At 37.7% G+C, this 22,049-nt stretch overlaps 2 protein-coding genes across 6 annotated transcripts; one reads left to right on the plus strand and one right to left on the minus strand.

Moving 5' to 3' along the window:
- The first annotated feature begins 10,739 nt into the window (after positions 1 to 10,739).
- LOC107800336 (uncharacterized) lies at positions 10,740 to 14,923 on the plus strand. Its single transcript, XM_016623494.2, has 6 exons — positions 10,740 to 10,890; positions 11,155 to 11,329; positions 12,027 to 12,677; positions 13,651 to 14,089; positions 14,173 to 14,254; positions 14,540 to 14,923. The coding sequence occupies exons 1-6, from the start codon at positions 10,861 to 10,863 to the stop codon at positions 14,741 to 14,743; spliced, it is 1,581 nt and encodes a 526-aa protein (XP_016478980.2). The 5' UTR covers positions 10,740 to 10,860; the 3' UTR covers positions 14,744 to 14,923.
- Positions 14,924 to 16,820: 1,897 nt separating this feature from the next.
- On the minus strand, positions 16,821 to 21,415 carry LOC107800346 (uncharacterized). 5 transcript variants are annotated; one of them, XM_016623528.2, is made up of 4 exons: positions 21,090 to 21,415; positions 18,682 to 18,794; positions 17,425 to 17,488; positions 16,821 to 17,250 (listed from the first exon to the last, which is right to left on the minus strand). In XM_016623528.2, the coding sequence occupies exons 1-3, from the start codon at positions 21,256 to 21,258 to the stop codon at positions 17,465 to 17,467; spliced, it is 306 nt and encodes a 101-aa protein (XP_016479014.1). In that variant the 5' UTR covers positions 21,259 to 21,415; the 3' UTR covers positions 16,821 to 17,250; positions 17,425 to 17,464. The 5 variants fall into 5 exon arrangements, with proteins under 5 accessions (XP_016479014.1, XP_016479005.1, XP_016479008.1 ...); XM_016623519.2 differs by having other exon boundaries at positions 17,425 to 17,513; XM_016623522.2 differs by having other exon boundaries at positions 21,084 to 21,415.
- Between the last annotated feature and the right edge of the window lie 634 nt (positions 21,416 to 22,049).

A 22,049-nucleotide genomic window follows, 5' to 3' on the forward strand; every position in this document is an offset into this window, starting at 1 on the left:
CAGATCAAATTGTTGAAGTGTGTCGGCAAAGAAATTGTACAGTATCTCATATTTTCAGAGAAGGGAATATATAGTGTGGTTGACCTATTAGCTAATAGAATGAAGGACAACCGAGATGTAACCTCATTGCCCAACATTACTAGACCTGCTGTTGTTATGATTCCGAGTTTCAGATTCAAACCAAAAAAGAATCAGTTTGTTGTTGATGATTGATATCCTGTTAGTGACATCAAATACAACAATCTCATCTCTCATACAGAAGGCAAAGGATAGTAACATAGGAAGTAGTTTATGTTATGATGCCCAAATGTACTTAAGAATGAAGTATTCCAGTCTGCATTTTGTATTGGAGGCAATGGTTTACCTCCTCCTCCATGTACTACTGCTTTTTGGTAATACACAGGTTGGGGTATAGCCTAACCCCCCACCATCATGGTGGATGTTTCAATTAAAAAATAAAATAAGAAAAGTTTCAAGTGACGAATTATTCGTCATCATTGGCAATAACAGGACATAATTCAGAAAGAGTCCAAAAAGTTTCCCATATTATACGTTTTGAAATGGCCAGGAGGCATTGCTCTTCTTCCTTTTTTGGATTATAATAAATCTCCCTTTTTATCGATAAGAGGGCTCACAAAGAAACTTCTTTCTAGCCAGTTAGTTCGTTCATGATCAAAAGGAAATTTCTATTAAAAAAAAAAGGTATACATGGAAATTTGGTTAATTCATCTTTAGGTCAATATAAAGTAGTATTATATATGGCTATGAATTATGGGTTAACATTCATTTCTTTCCTTTTGTTTTCATGGATCATTGTCGTGAATTTTTACTATGAGTTTTAAAGTATTTTACTCCGATGTTTGAAGTTTTCTTAAATTTTTATCTAACTTAAGCTTGGTTAAATAATAAAATTTTAAATTAAAAAAGAAAGATACATGCAATGCTTAAAACCGGATAAGATAAGTTTTTCAAGAATTTCAGCTCATAATTATCTCACTCATTATTTAGCATCTTAGGCTGCTTTTGATTTGTTTACCTCCTAAAGATATGTGATTTAGTTCAATACTAATTAATAATCAAAAAATCTAACGTATAAATGGAAGAAGTAAGTAAAATCAAACCAGTGTGCAAGTCAGTCTCGACCTCGAGCTAAGGTGGCCTCGAGGTAGGCCAAGAACAATAAAGTAATAATAATAAAGTTAAAGGACAATTCTGATGAGCAATGAACAAGAAAGTAAGAGAGTATATTCTTTTGCCAATGATTGATGATGCTTATAAAGGAGTCCCCTTTATATAGCAGGGGAACCCTAAATAAGGTACATTTCTATTTACAGTAAGAAATCTTATTAGGACAACTCTCTAATCGCCTAGTACGAATCTATTCCGAAATTTATGCCATGATCTTGGGGACGTGGCTGAAATCTTGCTCTTTTTGTTACGAACCTATAACGGTATCATCTCGAGGTTGGTCATACTCGACTTCGGTGCTCATCGCGTACTTCGATCCTCGAGTCTTGTACTCCGTCATCGGGCTCGAGTTTGGTCCATTGGGCTCGAACTCGATTCATCCTGAACTCGATCTATCCTGAACTTCGGGCTTGAAGTGACTCCTTGAGCCCGGGAAAATCGAGCATACCTGATTTCGACCGTATACAGATAGTCCCTGCGTTTCTTAGAGTAAGATGATAAGACATGATTTGATCCCCGATTCTCTGATGCCTCGATCATGATGTCAATCTCGTGACGTCAGCGACTGAAGTGATTGAAAAGTTGCTTCTGCATAGTTCCCAAGGCCATTAATTGAAGGCGGTTGATGGTCGGCCGTTGGCCTCCCCAAATCTTTAAAGCGATCTCTATAAATAGACCAATTTCACAATTTTTACAATCCTTACTTTCCAAATCATTCTCAAAATCTCACTAGCTTCTTCATCTTCTCTGAGTTCACCCTTTTCTCAATTTTCTCTTGCTACATCATCAACTCCTTCTTTTCCTTTGAATTTCACAACAACAATGGCTAAAACATCTAAAACCGTTCCTCAGAAAGAAAAAGCTTCTTCATCATCATGGTCGGTCGGTGGTAGACTGGTGGTGCCACCTCGTATCGAGGAGTGCATTACCTGGCTATGCGAGCTATCTTCTGATTTTAAAATCGATAAGCCTACATCGGTTCTAGGCCGATGTGAGCCCATGTCTCGATACATCTTCTTGATAACTGAAGATGAACTTGAGCAGGTGAAAAAGGATTGTAATTGGGAGGATAAGGATGTTGTGATCCCTTCCCCGAAGAAGACATCACCACCCATGTGGTAGGGTACTTAAGCGTGTATACTTACCCTTTCACATTAGGTCCCGTAGATCCGGCAGTGGGTCCCGTAGACCCATTTATTCTTGATTTCGGTCACCAATATCGGGTGTCGCTTGGCCAGATCTACCCTTCATTTTGGCGTATCGTCAATTTAATTAGGTATTTCTCGGGCAAGGTCAAAGGGATGCTTTTTACCCCCGATCACCTAATTAGACTGTATAGCCCCCACCTTTATCTAGGCGGTCTGATAAAGCTCCAACGTCGATCCTCGAAGTCACTATTTTCTAGCATCGATAAGGACAAAGACTGAGGGTGGATGAGCCGATTTGTCCGAATTAGAACTTTCAATTTGATTCCTGCTGAAAGGATGCCATTCCCCGAGGAGTGGAACATGAAATATAAGTACAAAGTTATCTATGATGATTAATATTTTTCTCTCCCTATTCTTCCTAGGTTTAATTCTCTTTTGATGATGCATCTGCCCCTTGGTTCCCTGGTGCGGTCCTGGACCTCGCAGGTTGGGGTCAGACAACTGGCCTCCACTTCTTCATACACAGAACACAGTTAGCGTGATTTGGCCAAGGGTCGGTGGGAAGCTAAAAACCATGGTGAGTTCCCCTGTTCATACATCGATGTTTCTCAACAAAATACTAACTTTACTCTTACGCAGGCCTCAGAGACGTCGTTGCTATGCGGCCGCCCCTGCCCGATGAAGAGTAAATCCTAAAGCCAACCAAAGAGAAGAAAAGGAAAAGGGCTTCGCCTTCAAGTTCCCCGAAGCCAAAGAAAAGTAGGGCTCCAAATTCTAGGGCCGATCCCACAGCCATATCTGCAGAAGCAGTCCAACACATCAGGGATGATGACGAAGAGGGAGAAGATGCCGACTGCCTGTTGGTAAGTCAGAAGAGGGAGAGCTCTGAAGCTTCGAAGATCGCCTACCTAGAGGTGGCCGATATGGTTCAATCTCGAACCGAAGAGATCTCATAGGAGAGCTCGAGCAGAGTCCCCCAGCCATCGGGTGGCAAAAGCGCTCCTCGTCCAGGAGGACATCCAACCGTTGAACCCAAAGAGCCTAACTCTGAGGCCCTTTGGAGAGAAGAGAATATCCCAAGTGAATCACTTGGGATAATTAACATAAATGAATCCCTACTAGGCCCTGCGTTTTCTGAAGGGCAGTTCTGAGATGCTCGGGCGATGAAGACTCCCTACGTGGGAACATCTCACAAAGGGAATGATATTTTTCGGGAATGCTTACGGGGGTCAAAAATGGCCTCGACCCAGATGCTTCATTGCTTCGTTCATTTTTTATGAGGCCCAACAGCTTTTTAAACAAGTAAGTTTCTGCCTTAAAATTACGCCTGTGTTTTTTTCTGCTGTTCTCAGTCTAACTTTTTCTTTTAGTGTGAAGGCCGTGATGATCCATCGAGAAGAATTTTCCAAGTCTCGAGCCAAGCTTGCTCGATGTGAGGACGAACTCAAGAAGCTCGCTGAAGAGATGGACAGCCTTAAGATCCTCTATGTCAAAAAAGAGGGGGAGATCAATGATCTTCGAGCTAAACTGGCGAGGGCTCATCAGGAACAAACCAAGCTCATTGAGAAGGTAATGCGACTTTTTGGGAGTTAGTCACATGTTCATTTGATTTAGTGATTAACGCTAACTTTGCAGGCCCAGCAAAAGGGCGAGCTGGTGGAGCAGCTTCAAGAGGAGGTTAAGCTAAAAGAGGCCGACACCCTAGGGTGGAAGCAGCAAATGGACCATCTTGCCTCGGAGAAAGAGATGCTTTGGGCCCAGTTGGCTTCGGTTGAATGCCACCTTCAAAATGCAAAGGGGGAAAGCTTGGCACGGAGCCGAAAGATTGAGGAGCTCGAAGCTAAATCGACCGCCGAGCTTGCGAAGGCCAAATCTGGGGCAGAGGCATTTGTGGCCTCTTATCGAGCTGACGCCGAAGCTGCCAACATTCGGGCATAGGAGATATCCATTACTGCTAAAGTCAAATTATCATCTGCTCTCGATCACGCTACGCGAAAATCCCGGAGAGAAACTCTCGAGGAGGTGCACGCTCGTGGCTTTGACCTCTCAACTGATATTGAAAATGCAAAAGCTCTAGAGGACGAGGCTGCTGCTTTACTCTCCGATAATAAGGAATCTGCTAGTGGTTCCGAGAGCGAAGGAGATGAGGATGAAGTCCCCGAGGAGGAGGTTCCCGAAGATGCGGCTCTCAAAGATTTGGCTCCCGAAGATGCGGCTCCCGAGGATGTGGCTCCCAAAGTAGATTAAGCTCTTTTTTTGGTGTAAGGCCCCATGTGGGCACTGTAAATGCCCTTTATGAATATAAGAAATTCCTTTTCGCTCCATCTTCGATTTGTTTTGAATTCTGCTTTGTCTTTGTTTTGTGAAAATTTTTGATGTCATAACTTCGATGACCAAGTGATCACTGGCTCGGATTCATAATAGAATAAACCGTTAGTTTTTTTAGCGATCAATGGGCGATCTTTGAACTTATAATAGAATACCTCTTAAGGTTTTTTGATAACCCTCGAGCTGTGCTTAAGTCGACTTGATGCAAGCTCGGGATGATGAGACTCTTGGGTCCGAGTTGAGTGAGAGAAAGGTCTCGAACTCTATATGTTTCGGCTCTTCGGCTCTTTTATATTGGCCCTTAGGCTCTTTTAGGTCAGCCCATAGGCTCTTTAAGATAGGTCAATCCAGCCTCTAAAACGGCTATAATTTTTCCCTATTTTCGTCTAAAAGACTAAGCGAAAATTTCTTTATGCCTTAGCATGTGTTTTTTTGTAACCGTTGGGTTTTTCGAGGGTTCAATCGATCAGAACCCGTTTGTGTTAATATCTCTTGAGGCTTTTTCGAAGGCTAATATTATCCAAGCCTTCAAATTATTCGGGGGCTGATTTTATCGAAACCCTTTTTTTATTTGCTTTGCCGAGGGTAGCCTTATTTAACTAGTTTTTCAAAGTATTTGAAGGCCTTTAAATTATGAAGGAAGTCGGACGTCTCCGAGCCGCATTATTTCGGTCGTATCCTTTTTTATATGACCGTAGTCTTTAATATGGTCGTAGCCTTCAGGTGTGTCTCTTAGACTTGTTTCCCGATAACCTTTCGAACTTGTCCGAAAGGTTAGTCCCCGAGTATGATGGCCTTGGCCTTTGAGTCGAGTATGTGTTGGTTGTCGATGACAGTCCCCGAGTATTAGAGGTGTATTTGCATTTTGGCCCTTGAGTCGTTTCTTACAGAATCACAAGTATAGCAAATTTCTTTGAGACACAAAGTGTTTTGATATAGAATGAATGCTTCTTTGAATAATTGATACATGCGTACATGATTTGCCATCGGGGCTCGACTATTCTATATGGACACAATTCATCTGACTGTTTGGACCAATACAAAGTTTTCCTATCGAGGCTCTCTTTGGCGTGAAGTATTTTCCTCGAAAATATAACCTCCAAGGGTGATCGCCTTAGTATTCGAGTTTGATTGAAAAGAAGCCTTGGATACTGTTGAATTCTCCTTAGGTAGAACATAGTTGTTGCCTCGTTAAAAACCTCGTCGAAAAAACTCATTTGGGATAAAACCTGATCTAAGGGGAAAAGAGTACAACACGTGCTTTAAAACCTAAGGTCTTCGTGTAGAAAGGTGCCCTCGATGTCTTCGATCGAACACCTGCAATGAGTAAGTTTTGAATTCAAATGGAAAAAAAGGAGAAAGACATACCTTAGCAGTAGTATAGTTTGAGTAGCGATACATTCCAATTGTTTGGCAATTGTTCCCCTTCCATCGTGGCAAGTTTTTAAGATCCTTTACCGATAACTCCAACGACTCGGTATGGTCCTTTCCAATTCAGGCCTAGTTTCCCTTCATTCGGGTCTCGAGTATTGAGGGTGACTTTCCGTAGAACTAAGTCCCCGATTCTGAAGTGTCTTAGGTTGGTCATTCTATTGTAATATCTCTCGATTCTTTATTTCTGCGCGGCCATCCGAACAAGTGTAGCTTCTCGTTTTTTATCTAATAGCTCGAGGCTAGTATTCATAGCCTCGTGATTTGATTCCTCTAATGCATGTCAAAATCTGGGGCTAGGTTCCCCGACCTCGACTGGAATCAAGGCCTCGGAGCCGTATGCTAAAGAGAACGGGGTTGCCCCAGTGCTGGACTTTGATGTCATTCGATATGCCCAAAGAACCTCAGGTAGAACTTCTCTCCATTTTCATTTTGCGTCGTTCAACCTTTTCTTTAAGTTTTGAATGATAGTTTTGTTTGTTGATTCGGCTTGTCCGTTCCCGCTCGTGTGGTATGGTGTCGATAAGATCCTCTTTATTTTGTGTGCTTCAAGGAACTCTATGACCTTGTTGCCGACAAATTGCTTCCCGTTGTCGCATACAATTTCGACAGGTATCCCGAATCGACACAAGATGTGGTCCAAGATGAAGTCGATACCTTTTTTTTCTCTGACCTTCTCGAAGGCCTATGCTTCCACCCATTTAGAAAAGTAGTCAGTCATAAACAAAATAAATTTAGCTTTACCTGGGGCCGTTGGTAGAGGGACGACAATGTTCATTCCCTATTTCATGAAAAGCCATAAGGACAGGAATGAGTAAAGTTGCTCTCCGAGCTGATGAATCATCTGTGCAAACCTTTGACATTTATCACACTTTTTAACAAACTCCTTAGTGTCTTTTTCCATGTTATCTCAGTAATACCCTGCTCTAATAATTTTGCAAATCAAAGACTCGGCACCAGAGTGATTCTCACAAGTGCCTTCATGGAATTCTCGTAGAACATGGTCGGTGTCCCCCAACCCTAAACATACTGCCAGTGGTCCATCGAACGTCCTCCTGTACAATATTCCATCCTCATCCAATGTGAACCTAGCAGCCTTGGTTAGTAGAGCCCTTGACTCTTTATGATCCGATGGGAGCTTTCCATTTTTCAAATATTCGATATACTTATTCCTCCAATCCCAAGTCAAACTTGTAGAATTAATCTCGGCATGACCCTGTTCGACCACAGACCTCGATAAGTGGACAACAGTCCCCGAGATAATATCATCTTCTTTATCCGATGACCCCAAGTTGGCAAGTGCATCGGCCTCACTGTTTGGTTCTCGAGGCACATGATCTAGAGTACACTCCTTGAAGCGGCGCAAGGTTACTTGTAACTTGTCCTAATATCTTTGCATCCTATCCTCTCGAATTTCGAAGCTTTTATTTACTTGGTTTACCACCAATAAAGAATCACACTTTGCTTCAATGACTTCTCCCCTCAAGCTTTTAGCTAGTTCGAGGCCTACAATAATGGCCTCATACTCGGCCTCATTATTAGTCAACCTAGAAATTTTAATAGATTGTCTAATAGTGTTACCTGTAGGTGGCTTCAAAACGATGCCAAGCAGGGAACCTTTCACATTCGAGGCACCGTCCGTGAAGAGGATCCATACCCCAGACGATGTACCCGATTTTATCAGAAGTCCTTTTTCCACTTCGGGCACGAGGGTTGGTGTAAAATTGGCCACAAAGTCAGCCAAGATTTGAGACTTGATAGCCGTTCGGGGTTGATATTCGATATCGTACCCGCCAAGTTTGACTGCCCATTTGGCCAATCGGCCTGATAGCTCGGACTTATGTAAAACATTTCGGAGAGTATAAGTGGTTAACACACATATTGGGTGACACTAGAAATATGGCTTTAGCTTTCTAGATACGCTTATTAATGCAAACACTAATTTTTCTAAGTGTGGGTATCTAATTTCGGCATCTCCTAAAGTCCAACTTACATAATAAACAAGGAATTGCGTACCTTGATCTTCTCGAACTAGTACCCCACTTACCGCTATCTCAGACACTGCCAAATATTAGTAAAGTTTTTCATCTACCTTCGTAGTGTGAAGCAGAGGTGGGCTTGATAAATATCGATTCAATTACTCCAATGCTTGCTGGCATTCAGGGGTCCACGCAAAATTCTTTTTCTTTTTGAGCAAGGAAAAGAACCTGTGACTTCGATTCGACGACCTCGAAATAGATCGTCCCAAGGAGGCTATCCGTCATGTTAACCTTTGTAGAACTTTCACACTATTTACGATAGTGATATATTTGATGGCCTTGGTCTTGTTGAGGTTGGTTTCGATCCCTCGATTTGATACCATGAAGCTGAGGAACTTGCCCAAACCAACCCCGAAGGCACATTTTTCTAGGTTAAGCTTCATGTTATACTTCCTCAAGATTTTGAATATTTCCTGCAAATGAGTTAAATGGTCCTCTATGCGCAGGGACTTAACCAACATATCGTCAATGTAAACTTACATTGATTTACCTATCTGTTTTTCGAACATTCTGTTAACCAATTTTTCGGGAATGCTTACGGGGGTCAAAAATGGCCTCGACCCAGATGCTTCATTGCTTTGTTCATTTTTTATGAGGCCCAGCGGCTTTTTAAACAAGTAAGTTTCTGCCTTAAAATTACGCCTGTGTTTTTTTCTGTTGTTCTCAGTCCAACTTTTTCTTTTAGTGTGAAGCCCGTGACGATCCATCGAGAAGAATTTTCCAAGTCTCGAGCCAAGCTTGCTCGATGTGAGGACGACTCAAGAAGCTCGCTGAAGAGATGGACAGCCTTAAGATCCTCTATGTCAAAAAGGAGGGGGAGATCAACGATCTTCAAGCTGAACTGGCGAGGGCTCATCAGGAACAAACCAAACTCATTGAGAAGGTAATGCGACCTTTTGGGAGTTAGTCACATGTTCATTTGATTTAGTGATTAACGCTCTCGACTTTGCAGGCCCAGCAAAAGGGCGAGCTGGTGGAGCAGCTTCAAGAGGAGGTTAAGCTGAAAGAGGCCTACGTTATTGTTTTTCCCATGAAATCCAAGACCATCATCTCTGTGCACAGGTACATTTTGCGAGTTTGACATGTTTTAATCTGAGAACAAAAATTCTTGACAAGAACACGTATGAAAATAACATGTGTTATCAGAATCAGTACTGAAATAACCACTATTATCTTTAGCCCTACGGTGGGCGCCAAACTGTTTACCTCGAAAATATGAGTAACAATTAAATTTGTTTATAGTTTTAAAGATATGTGATTTAGTTCAATACTAATTAATAACCAAGAAATCTAATGTATAAATCGAAGAAATAAGTAAAATCAAACCAGTGTGCAAGCCAGTCTCAACCTCGAGCTAAGGTGGCCTCGAGGTAGGTCAAGAACAATAAAGTTAAAGGACAATTCTGACGAGCAATGAACAAGAAAGTAAGAGAGGATATTCTTTTGTCAATGATTGATGATGATTACAAATGATTGAAGTCCCTTTTATATAGCAGGAGAACCCTAAATAAGGTATATTTCTATTTACAGTAAGGAATCTTATTGGGACAACTATCTAACCGCCTAGTACGAATTCGTATTAACTCGTACGAATCTATTCCGGAATTTACGTCATGATCTTGGGGACGTGGCTAGAATCTTGCTCTTTTTGTTACGAACCTATAACGGCATCATCTCGAGGTTGGTCGTACTCGACTTTGATGCTCATTGCGTACTTCGATCCTCGAGTCTTGTACTCTATCATCGGGCTCGAGTTTGGTCCATCGATCGGGCTTGAACTCGAACTCGATCCATCCTGAACTTCAAGTTTGATGTGACTCCTCGAGCCCGCAAAATCGGGCGACCGTATACATGATTTTCTGTTTCTAGTTCGATTTGGAAAATGTTGAAATGTTTCTAAAAAGTAATTGCAAAAATTAAGATATTGGTGAAATGAGTTTAGTTACGTGCCCTTACAGTGTAAAAAATATTTGCAGAATACATAAATGATACCTGCAATTTAATCGAGTTTTAGCACATAGGAAAGGTACAAAGAACTCTAATAAAAAACTGAGCTGAGCTAGGAAAATAAAAAAGGAAGTCACGAACCACTTGGCTTCCTGACGATGATTCAATGTTGAAGTTGTTATTATATGATCAGGGTGTTACGAGTTTGAGCAGGAAAAATAATCTTTTATAAAAATACAAAGTAAAATATATACAATAAATTTTTATGGCACGACCCTTTTACGAAAATCGCACGTAACAAAAACTTAGTGCCACCAAATTTAACTTTTTTTTTAAAGTTCACTATGGTAAGCTAGACGAATAGCTAGTAGTTATGACTTATGAGCAACAATTACCACTACACATATTGAATGACCAAAATTGTTTATATTATTACTACTTTTTCTTTAATAAGCAAATCATTTAGTGGTATGTGTCTTTAGCAATTTCTTAAGGCAAGTGTGAAATGCAAACTTATTTTAAATGCATTTCTTTTTAAAAAAAGGTACAGTAAAAGGGGAAAACTAATCGGCCGAGACAAACAACATCACAGCCAGTCAAAGGTCAAAGAATCGGCAAATAATCGCCGACCTCAAGATTTAATTTTACAACTCCCATCACCCTCTACAAAACAAAAACACACACTCTGCAGTCAGCAATTCCACAGCAGAAAAGAAGAGAAACTCTCTCTCTCTCTCTCACACACACAGTAGCTTAGAAGATACAGAGAGACAATCTAAATGGAGTACGAGAGGATTCACAAAGTGCAGGTACTAACTCCATTTCTTAATGTACTTTGTTTGTCTTTATTTGTGCTTTTAAAAATGATATGTTGATCTGGGGTTTAAAGCGGCTGTCAAGAATTATGTTTCTAACTCAATGTGAAAGTTTTTCAATTAGCTTTTTTTAAAGATTTGGTTATAAAGTTTTAATCTTTTTGAAAAATTCTAAGGTGAGTGTTTTTTAAAATTGCTTTATGTGATGTAAAATTGCTTGGTTTTTAATATTTTTTTTGTTTTGTTTGTTACTTGCAGAATGGTATATTATCTCCAAGTAAGTTAAGGATGAAACTAATTGGAGCTCACAATCAGAAGAAGAAAGAAGGATCAAATAGTAATTCTTCAAGAACTTCTCCTGCTAGGCTTGAGGATTCTGAGTTTGTCAAAAACAGTTTGTTGGCTACCCAAAGTGGAGATTTTGAGGATGAATGTATGTTAATTTCTTCATTCAAATTTACTGATGTTGAAATAAATTTTTTGTTAGCTATAAAATCTAGTGGAAGTTTGACAAACAACAACATACCCAGTGTAACGTAGTGAGATCTGGGGAGTGTAGCGTGTACGCGCAGGCCTTTGCTCTTACCTTGTGGAAATAGCCTCTTGATATAGCAATCCCTCGACTCTGGTGGAAGTTTGAATATTTTAGTGAATTGTTGCATCCCACCTTTTCCCCCAGTTTCTGTCAAATCTAACCACCATAGTTTGTTAAATATTTGATGGAGACTAAAGTGCTGCAAATTTAAAGGACCAAAACTGTTTAGTGTATATTTAAGGGGTTATTTTACACCTACCATAAACATAAGGGACCACTTTTGTCAATTTCTACTTTTTGCAGCATGAGAAACTTGTAGCTTGGATATGTGCCTCTGGGATAGTACTATATGTTATCTTGGAAGGGTCTAATTATTAAGATTTATGTTATATACACTAATAGTTTAAAATCTTATTTTTCAGTTGCCAATCCACATTTGCTATATGCATTACCTGTAATTAGCTTTTAATAACATGATAGTGTAAAATTATTTTCCACTGTAACTCATGTTGAATTTGTGTTGAGTTGCTAGGAGAAGAAATATGTTTTAGAAACACTTTAACTTAACTGGGAAACCGCTTTTTTTATTGTGCAGATTCCAATATAGAAGTTACTGCAAATAAATTGCCAGGAAATTCATTGCTAAATTCTAGTCAAGGTGATGAGACTTCAAATTCATGCCTGCCAAAGGAAACTTCGGAAGCTGCTCGTGCAAAAAGGCAGCAATTTTCTAAAATAGATGGCGGAAATTCTAGTTCGGTTCATCCAGTTAAAGGATGTGAAGATGAGAATATCGATTATGATAGTACATCCAGCTTCGAGTTTCATAAAGGGGAGAGATCAATGCACCACCATTCCATGACAACAAGGTCGTTTTCACGGCCCATGTCTTCCAAGTGGAATGATGCAGAGAAGTGGATAATGAATAGGCAAAATGTGCAAGCTAATTATTCGAAAAAGGTTCATTTACAGAACCAAGCACACCGGGGGCCTGCCGCAAGCATGGTTAGAGTAGCTCCGGAATCTAGTGGTTATGAAAGTAAGTTAGCAGTTAAGAAGGTTGATTTTTGTCAACCTGCAAATCAGATAGTGCCCGAGAAGTTTGCTTTTGATCAACCTGGTTCTCATAGTCAAGGAAATGGTGCGAATGCCGTGTCACTTGATCTTTGCCCTGAAAGTAAGGATTTGACAGAGGTGGTCAATAGGGATTCTTCTTGTACAAAGAGTTTAACAGAAGATAGAACAGGTACATTATGGCTTCTTTTGTTCCTAAATGTTGATTTTAGATTCCTTAACTTAATGTTAATATTCTAAAAAAGTTTTATACCATCACCAGGAGAGGAGGGGAGAGGAAAAGCAGTAGGAGAGAGGGTGAGTTGTTGGGGTTTTCGGATGAACTATTGTCTGTCCTACTAACATTAACGGTTGGAGTGTAATGGACATTGTGTGCCTCAAGTAGAATTTTGATGCATTCTTAGAGGCATGCAGAATTGTCAGATCATTTTCTGTAGGCATCTAGCGACAAGCTTATGCGATGCAAGGTGTATTTTAGATCGATTTGTAGGATTTTCAGATGGAGCACTGCCAATCCTACGAACTCAGGTGGTTGCAAGGAATGACGGCTATCATAGTGCCTCAAGTAGAATTGATACATTAGGAAAAGATTGTTGCCTGGTATGTGCCAAAGGACACACGTGTATTTGTCGTTCCATTCACGCTAAGACGGTTTGACCAGTTGTCGACCTTTAACCAATACAATGACCAGCTTTTTCTTGGGCAGTCTGTTGGTATGATTACTTAAGTGACTACGCTTCTGTTTAATGATACATAAAAACTTGTTAAAGATCTGCTAAAAATCAACAAAGGTTATGGGTGGGATAGAGCTTAAAATTATGCCATTTGAACTGTGATGAAGTTCCTATAGACCAGGGGTTAGGATTTCAACGTTCTGGGTTCTAGATTTTAGAAAGACGACTTCAAGTGCTAACAACTGGGTTCTGTATTTATTACTTGTTGACATTTAGTAATTTTTGTAATACACAAACAATATTTGAGCAAAAGCTATTGGGTTCCGCTTAACCCGTATTTATGCTTCTAGCTCTGCCGCTGCCATACACTACATTCAGATTGATATGTTGACTAAGTTGATGATTTCCCTCTTATATAGGTCATTGATAATACTGTGCTGATGTAAACTGTTTGTTTGAACATTGATGCAGTTTTCCCCGCAATAAGATCAGTCTCGATGAGAGACATGGGAACAGAAATGACTCCTATTCCAAGTCAGGAGCCTTCAAGAACAGCTACACCTGTTGACGCAACGACCCCAATCCGCAGCCCTACTTCTTCAATCCCATCTACACCTCGTAGAGGAGAGCCAGCGCCAACGCCAACGCCTACAGAGAATTGCATCGGCAATGCTTCTCAAAATTCAACAGAAAACAATAAAAAAGAATTGTCGGAGGAAGAATTAAAGATGAAGACAAGAAAAGAGATTGTAGCCCTTGGTGTCCAACTCGGTAAAATGAATATAGCTGCTTGGGCGAGCAAGGATGAGAAGGATAAGAGCGAGGCTGAAGCAGCTGAGGTTGCACGGATGGAATATGCTAAAAGGGCAGCTGCTTGGGAGGAAGCTGAAAAGTCAAAGCACTCTGCAAGGTTTGCGCCAATATCAAACACATTTTTAAATCTATGTTCTACTGTTAAATTATAAATTAACAGAAAGATCGTTGATATTCCAGTTATAAGCGTGAAGAGATAAAAATCCAAGCTTGGGAAAGCCAGCAGAAAGCAAAGCTAGAAGCAGAGATGAGGAAAATAGAGGTGCATCTTATTATCCATTTAGTAAATTATGTTATACCATGATTAAGTAGCCTTGTTCTTGAAATTTCTTGAACGTGTTTAAATGATCTGAACTTGATTATGGATGGTTGGTTGTATATTGAACTTTGCTACTGAGACACCTAGGAATTTAACCAACCCGAGTTATGTGCTCATACTGAGGCCATTTAACATCATATTGAACTGTTACCACTTGAGGTAATGATTCAGGAGTCAACTTATTACAAAATTCATATGTTATTTTGCATCATTGTATGTATTATTCAGGCACAAGTCGAACAAATGAGAGCACAAGCTCAAGCAAAGATGGTGAAGAAGATCGCAATGGCAAGACAAAGATCAGAAGAAAAGCGAGCTGCAGCTGAAGCTAGAAGAAATCAGCAAGCTGAAAAAACTACAGAGCAAGTTGAATACATACGTCAAACAGGTCGACTTCCATCTTCTTCCTTCTCGTGTTGTGGCTGGTTATGATAAGATTAAGCAGCAGCAGGTGCAGCGCAGATCATAATCGAGTTCACAAGGCACCTTACAAGTTAGGCTCTCTTATACTGTCAGGTTTTGTAATAACAGAAAGTATAGTATCATGCCGAACGTTGTCCACCCTTGTATCTATTCTTTTTGCAATCTGCAAATGTAAGTTTTTACATGGAATGAAGTTTGGTTTGGTCATTGATTTTTAGCTTCAAACATGTATTAAAAACTGCTGTTAGTTTATAGCAGGAATTTTCAAGAAAAAAGAAAGCAAAGCAATTGTCATAAGCTTGTCTTGCTTTGAAAATATGGACTATAGCAGAATAAGGGCCTTTTCTGAAATAGTATTATGAAACAAGTGAAAGAAGATAGTTGTATCTTTTTTGGAGAGAGTTTCGGCTATTAAAAAATTGCTGTTAGTTTTGTTGCATATATTTTTTTAATGGAAAAAACACAAGTTGTCTAATGCTTTTCCACAACTAGTCTGTGTATAATGCGTCAATCAATAAAAATAGTGATTGACCTTAAAATAACATTTGTCTAAATGATGAAAATAAATATTGTTACATTAATGCAGCAGCTAAATTCAATATCTTTTGAAATTGCTGATGAATTTAGTTAAAATAGGTGTATAGAGATAATGGCATATAATTAATAGATAACTTTAAGCTTTATTCTAATTTATGAAGAAATTGTTTCCATCTTTCCTAGAGAATGAAAATTAAAACCATATCTTGAATTTGTCAAAATTTAAAAATAAATATGTAAACTTATTCGATATATTCCAACAATAAAATGTTATTTTAATTGTTGAATCCCAAATCTAATCTACTTTTTCCTTTTTTATCCAACGATAATATTGTTGCATCAATTGTCGAATTTGATTCTTATACGTTTTTTTATTCGCGGCAATATTACATTACTACTGAAAGCTAACCTTAAAGTGAAATTTTTAAGTTAAAAGTGGTCGAAAGTTTCACCTAAAAGATTATGAATACTTGATTGGTTAAAATTTAATAACAAACAAAAAAAAGCTCCTAAAACCTAAAGGAAGTTCAAAGTGCTCAATGGTTCCTCACGTGATTTGCTATGTTACTACTTTCAATTTATAAATTTGGTATATTACATACTTCTAATAAGGAAAAATATAATAATTCACATTTTAGTTAATTTTAAAGTCCTAATACTAAAAAATAATGAAATGACTATTGTGTTCAATGTGAACTCTATTTTTAAAGGATAAAAAAAGCGAATGACATTTCACCAAAATTCTTTCTAAAATGAAATAGAATCTTTCATTTTCATTGTATAAGGTTAAAAATTGTAGGTAGCTCAAAGTGACAAATAGATAGTAGACATAAAAAATCCTAAATATTAGTTAATTAAATTGTTAATTAGTTTTATGATTTATATAGTGATTATTATTACTATTTTATATTGAACATGTTTGAAGCTTTTGTTTAAGTAGTCTTCGAAGTTTATATGCCTTTAGTCCTTTATTTAGCACCGTATACAAAAATATTCCTTTTTGCAATTCAAACTTCAAGGTGATAAATATTAGGTAACATAACTTAGAATCAATGTTTTAAAAGGCGGGGGCGTGAGGCGAGGCGTTTTACCGCTGATGAGGCGAGATGTAACCCCTGAGACATGGGGCGTAAGTCCCATGGATCTTCAAATTTTACTAATTTCAAGACTTTTAAGATAGTATAAAATAAAAAATAGTTATAAAAATTACATTAAAATCACAAAATTACTTATAAATTATAATTCGATTATGAATAATACGAAAAGTATGACATATACCATAATATGAAAGTTATCTGCAACGTCGTTACAACTTAAACATCAAAAGTAATGTATTCGATACGAAATCTTACATGCATCTCTTAATGAGATTTCGATATTATAATTTTGATTTTTTTTAAATACTCCTTTTATTTAATATACTTTTAATTTGAATGAGAATTTATACAAAAATATAATTCACAATTTAAATATAATTCTCTAGCATCATTTATTTAGAAGATATGGATTATGTAATAGTGCTGAATAACGGAAACATATGCTGAATATATTTTTAGTTTCAGAAAGATAAAATAATTTTCTTTATAGATATATTCCGCGCAAATCCGGATTAGTAATGCTAGTGAAATCTGAAAGCAAAAAGACAAAGAATCATAAGATATTCTCTCCACCTTTTCAATTTTCATGTGGTAGTGTTTGCTGTAGACACTTCACAGCAAAACATTACCAATTAATGCTATTTTTTAAGTTTTCCACTCAATACAATATAACTATATAATACAACCAATCAAACTCTACCGGCTACAGATAGAATAGCTGTGTGACTGTGAAAATTCTGCATCGTGGTTCCAGCCATATAGAAGGGTTTGTAATATATGCATAGAGTCCATTGCCGAATCAGGAACTAAGCTGTGGCTCCCAACTGAATGACAAAAAATGCATCCTCTGCGTTGATATTAGATAATGTGAATTCTTTTTTCCTGACAGATCAAGAGAGTTCATCCAATTTTAGATAAAAAGAAGAAGAGAAGATACGTTTAACAAACTTTTGGCTTTCTGGAATCAGTAAACAACAGTTTTCCAGATTGCTCATGTAAAAAAGGCAAGAGAAAAGTTTTCAAGAACGAATAGAATAGAGCACAAGCATATCTTACATTACATGCTAACGAGCTTTCTTCATACGTTTTGGGGGCCTCATCGTTTCTCTCCTTGAATCTTCTGCAGGTTTGGCGTTAATCAATGACTGAAAGCATTTGGAAGGAAAAAGAAAGGTTATTATGATAATGAATATATCAAAAGCAAGAAGCAAGGAAATATTCTCTTGAGCTTTTCCCCACGCAAATGACATTTGGTAATTTACAAAACAAGCAAGCATTGTACTAGAAACTGGAACTAAGGAGTTAGAAAAGTATTGCAAAAGAGGATTCCTTTCCAATTTTTACAGGACCTAAGAGTCTAGAGAACAATTGGGATAGAAGAGTAGCTATCAAGGTAAGAACAAATAAGGCCTAAAAAAGACAAGACTTTAATTAGGAGTTGAGGTGTTTTATTATACTGTTTGAGTTGTTAAGAGCATTAGAGCTGGTTTGTATTACCAGAAAAAGAATCTATAACCTCGGTGACCTGCGTGTTCATTTAAATTGGAACATTCTCATTTTCTTTGACAGAATAAAATTCTTGCATCTTCTTCTCATAAGCTTCTTATCTAGCCTCTTCAGTTTTGCTCCTCTTTCAATTATAGTTCACCTATTATCAGATGGTTAAAAACATCATCTGCTCATCAACACATATAAAAGTACAAGATCCTTCTCTTATAATTTCCAACCACGATTCCCTAAGTCCTCTCTTTTCTCTGATGATGGTATATACTTCTCGGCAATGTATGTATACCATTTTTTGTTTTCGACAATGTATTTACAAATAAGAGCTAGAAAATCTTTAAATCAAGATCACAGGAAAAAAGGCGGAGCCAGGAACACCATTATACGTCTACAGGTAGGGAAAAAAGGCGGAGCCAGGAACACCATTCAAGCAAATAAGACCATCTAGCGAAAAGTAGAATTGCAAGTCAAACATCATAATAGACTGATAATCAAAACACAGGAATTATGGACCAGGACAACAAGATATACAAGAGTTTGCACATGAAAACAACTCACACCCATCTTGCTAAAATATAAAAATAAAACTGTAAAGATCCTCTAGTTCGAGAAAGACAAGAAAATTTACAAGCATAACGTCACTGTTAAGACCATGTTATACTGATGCTAAATATTAATCTCATGAATATTATACTCAGTCTAAATAATAGGTTTCAATTATTCCATGAAAGTTGGGATTTCACAAGCCACGAGAAAGCAGGGGCCTCCATCAAAGTGAAATGAACAAAGTTGCAGGACTATATTTCTAACCTCTTCCACTTTTTTTTGAAGTTCCAAAAGTTCTTGACAATATGCAAGGCACTCTGCATGGTATATAGCAGCTAAGTCTTTTATCATGGCCTTCCTTCTGATGATACCAATCACTGTAATATCCAAGAAGAAACAGCACATGTAAGATTAAACAAATCTAACTCTCCTTTATGCCAAATCTAACACAATTTTTTCTTTTGGGCACAAACATTTCGATCAACAAATACGCAGTCACTGACTTCCTTGAAGGTGATATTATTTGTTTGTCATATATCATTGGAAGATAAGTGTTCAAGAGACAAACTGATAACTAGTTATCTATTACAGTTAACCACCATCTTATCTCATTGGAAGATAATTGTTCAAGAGACTAAAACTGACAATTAGTTTAATCTATTGCAACAGATCACCACTGCAAGTTGGCCAAAGAGACACAATAAATGGGCAGCGGAAAGAAAGAAAATGAGAAGTCAACCAATATGAAGATGAAAAGTTCTGTTTTCACATAAATTATAATCAGATACCAAGAAGGTAAAAGTTTACAATACAACCTTTTTAAGATTGATTTTTATTTTTAGTTTTAGGATTATAACTAGATAATTCTTTTCTTTGACAGGTAGGATTGTATCTAGAATTCTGTGGCCCTTTAACTGCGACTCTTCCCGCCATGAGCAAGAAGTGACATATTATTGCAATGTTCATTCTTTGATTATTATCTCAACCCACCTCCAACCCTCCCAAGAAAAGGAGAAATAGAAAATAAAACAAACAAATCTTTAGTTTATTATTAATGAACATTGTTTCTGGCCTTTAGGGTTCAAGTAAATCTGTTGAAGAATTCCTTAGGTGAACAAAGTGCAAGTAATAAATATTGAAGTATTGGCTTGAAACCCCTAAAGTGTCTCAGCTACAAAAGAGAAACAAAAGAAACTAATAGGAAAAAAACAGCCAAAAAAGATACAATAACAACTACACATCAATCACAAACAAGTTGAGGTCGGCTATGTGAATCCTCACTGGCCATGTTGCTTCATTTAAGCCCATGCATGTTGGTCCAAATATCATAAAAGATTAGGTTTTCTAACACTAGAGGTTGTCTACATTTCCTACTGGCATATAAAAAGATAAAACAACTAATAACATTATAAAATTACAACATTACTGTAGTTAAAAACAATAATGCAAAATTTGGCAAACACAATGATGTAATACATCCAAGACCATACAATTACATCCCTCTTCTCCGTCGCCGATTCAGAGGAAAACCAAATCCCAGTACACCAATTAGGTAGTTTTCAAACTGAAGCTAAAAATTCTAATCCCAACGTTAACAAACAGGACATTCTAATCACTAGTTCTTAAATAACAGGAAATTATGTAAGGTACTTCCCAAAGATATTACTATGAACAATTAGCAAGACTCAATGCGTAATTTTGACAAACGTGAGGATGTAAACAGATATATGAAATTTCACCAATTACACCCCTTTCCTCACCATCACCATATCAGATTACTTCCAAACTAAATCTGAAAATTTTCATCCATAGTGTCAGCAAATATTAAATCCTAAACATTATATCAAAAATAATGGGCAGAAATATAATTCCTTTATATCAGTCATTTTGGGAAACAACCTCTCTACTTCATCGGGGTAGGGGTAAGGTTTGCATACACACTACCCTCCCCAGACCCCTTACCCGTGGAATTTCACTGGGTTGTTGTTGTTATATTAGTCGTTTTACTCGAACCAGGGCGGAGAGTGATGGAGCTAGGAATTTATTCAAGGGAATTCAAAACTATTAAGAACGTCACGTGGGATATCAACCTATGACCTAAAGCAATTTCTGAACCCCTTTTGCCACTTCACTAGAATTTTCTTTAAGTCTAGGGGATTCAACCGTTTAAATATAACAAAAAGATAGGGTTTTGCCCTATTTGCATAGTGTAGTTTTCCGACAAAAGGGATTTAATTGAACCCTCTTTCTTCAACTTAGCTCCACTATCCACAACTGTCTGGCAAAAGATTGAGCGCCCATCGCCAGAAAATTATACAGTGTGTATAGGTCAAACATTACTTTTTATACACATATATTAAATCTTGAACATCTTCCTGGATCTTAAAACCCGTTCATTCCAATACGAAGTAATTTGTAGCAAATTTCACATAAGTTTCTATTAAGACTAAAAGATCAAAGAAAAAGGGGGGGGGGGGGATATCTCCCCTTTAGAATGATGGCAGAAATATATGAAGGGTTTTTTTCCAGGGAAAAAGAAGAATTAATTGCCCTCATCCCCAAAAAAGCTAATTGGGTTGGCTTAAAAATTCTCTATATCCATTCCTTAAGACCCATAGTACATTAATTAAAATAATATAAGGCAAATTAGATTCTACAAATCTTACACTTACTTCTGCTGGGATTGAACCCAGTTCGAGGAGGTGGGGTTGTTGCTGGATCTGATGGTTGTGATGAAGGAATAGGAATTGGATCAGACGGTGGAGGCTGTGGCTTTGGCTGTGACTCTGGGGGATCAGAAGGAGGAAGAAGAGAAGATGGGTTCTCAAGTTGTTCAACCATATTGTAAGAGATGAGGGTTCTGTCTCTGTCTCTGCAAGTAAGTAGTAACTTTTGTAGGAGACGAGCCTTTTTAGGCTATGGTATTGTGAACCCATCTTGCCCACCAGCTCTCTTTGTTCTACTGTTGATTTGCAGGTAAAATATGTGAAGTAGATGTTGGTGGAATAGCAAAAAAGAAATTCTTACCAGCATCTGGAGTAATATTTATAATAAAACCAAATAATTTAATATTTCAATTTAAAAATTTAATTTATGTTATGAAATAAAGACTATAAAGTAAATAAATCAAAAACAAGTATATAGAAATAATGATATATTTTTTAACTTCAAACTGTGTTATACTAAAATTTTCTCTATTTGCAGAAGAAAGGAAGTTGATGCGTAAGATGTTGTATAAGTTGCTTGTAAATTGCTACCGTAAGCTGCTGTGTAAGTTGTTTGTAAGCTCCTACCGTAAGCTGTTGTGTAAGCAGCTTACAAGCAGCTATAGATAATTTTCGAAAGGAAGTAATACTTATCCACAACATAATATCGAAATGATAAGCTTCTTTAGGAGGCTAATTTCCAATAGAGTACTAAATAGATAAACATATTTACGGCGGAGTCCAATATGGATAAGCTTCTTCGTGAAGCTTATTTACAACAAAGTACTAAATAAACATCCACAATATAACAACAACAATATAATACCCAATGTAGTCCACAAATAGGGTCTGGGGAGGATAGAGTGTACGCAGATCTTACCCCCGACTTTAAAAAGACAAAAAGGCTGTTTTCGGTAGACCCTCGGC

Source organism: Nicotiana tabacum, chromosome 5, assembly GCF_000715075.1.
Source record: "Nicotiana tabacum cultivar K326 chromosome 5, ASM71507v2, whole genome shotgun sequence".
Lineage (NCBI taxonomy): Eukaryota > Viridiplantae > Streptophyta > Magnoliopsida > Solanales > Solanaceae > Nicotiana > Nicotiana tabacum.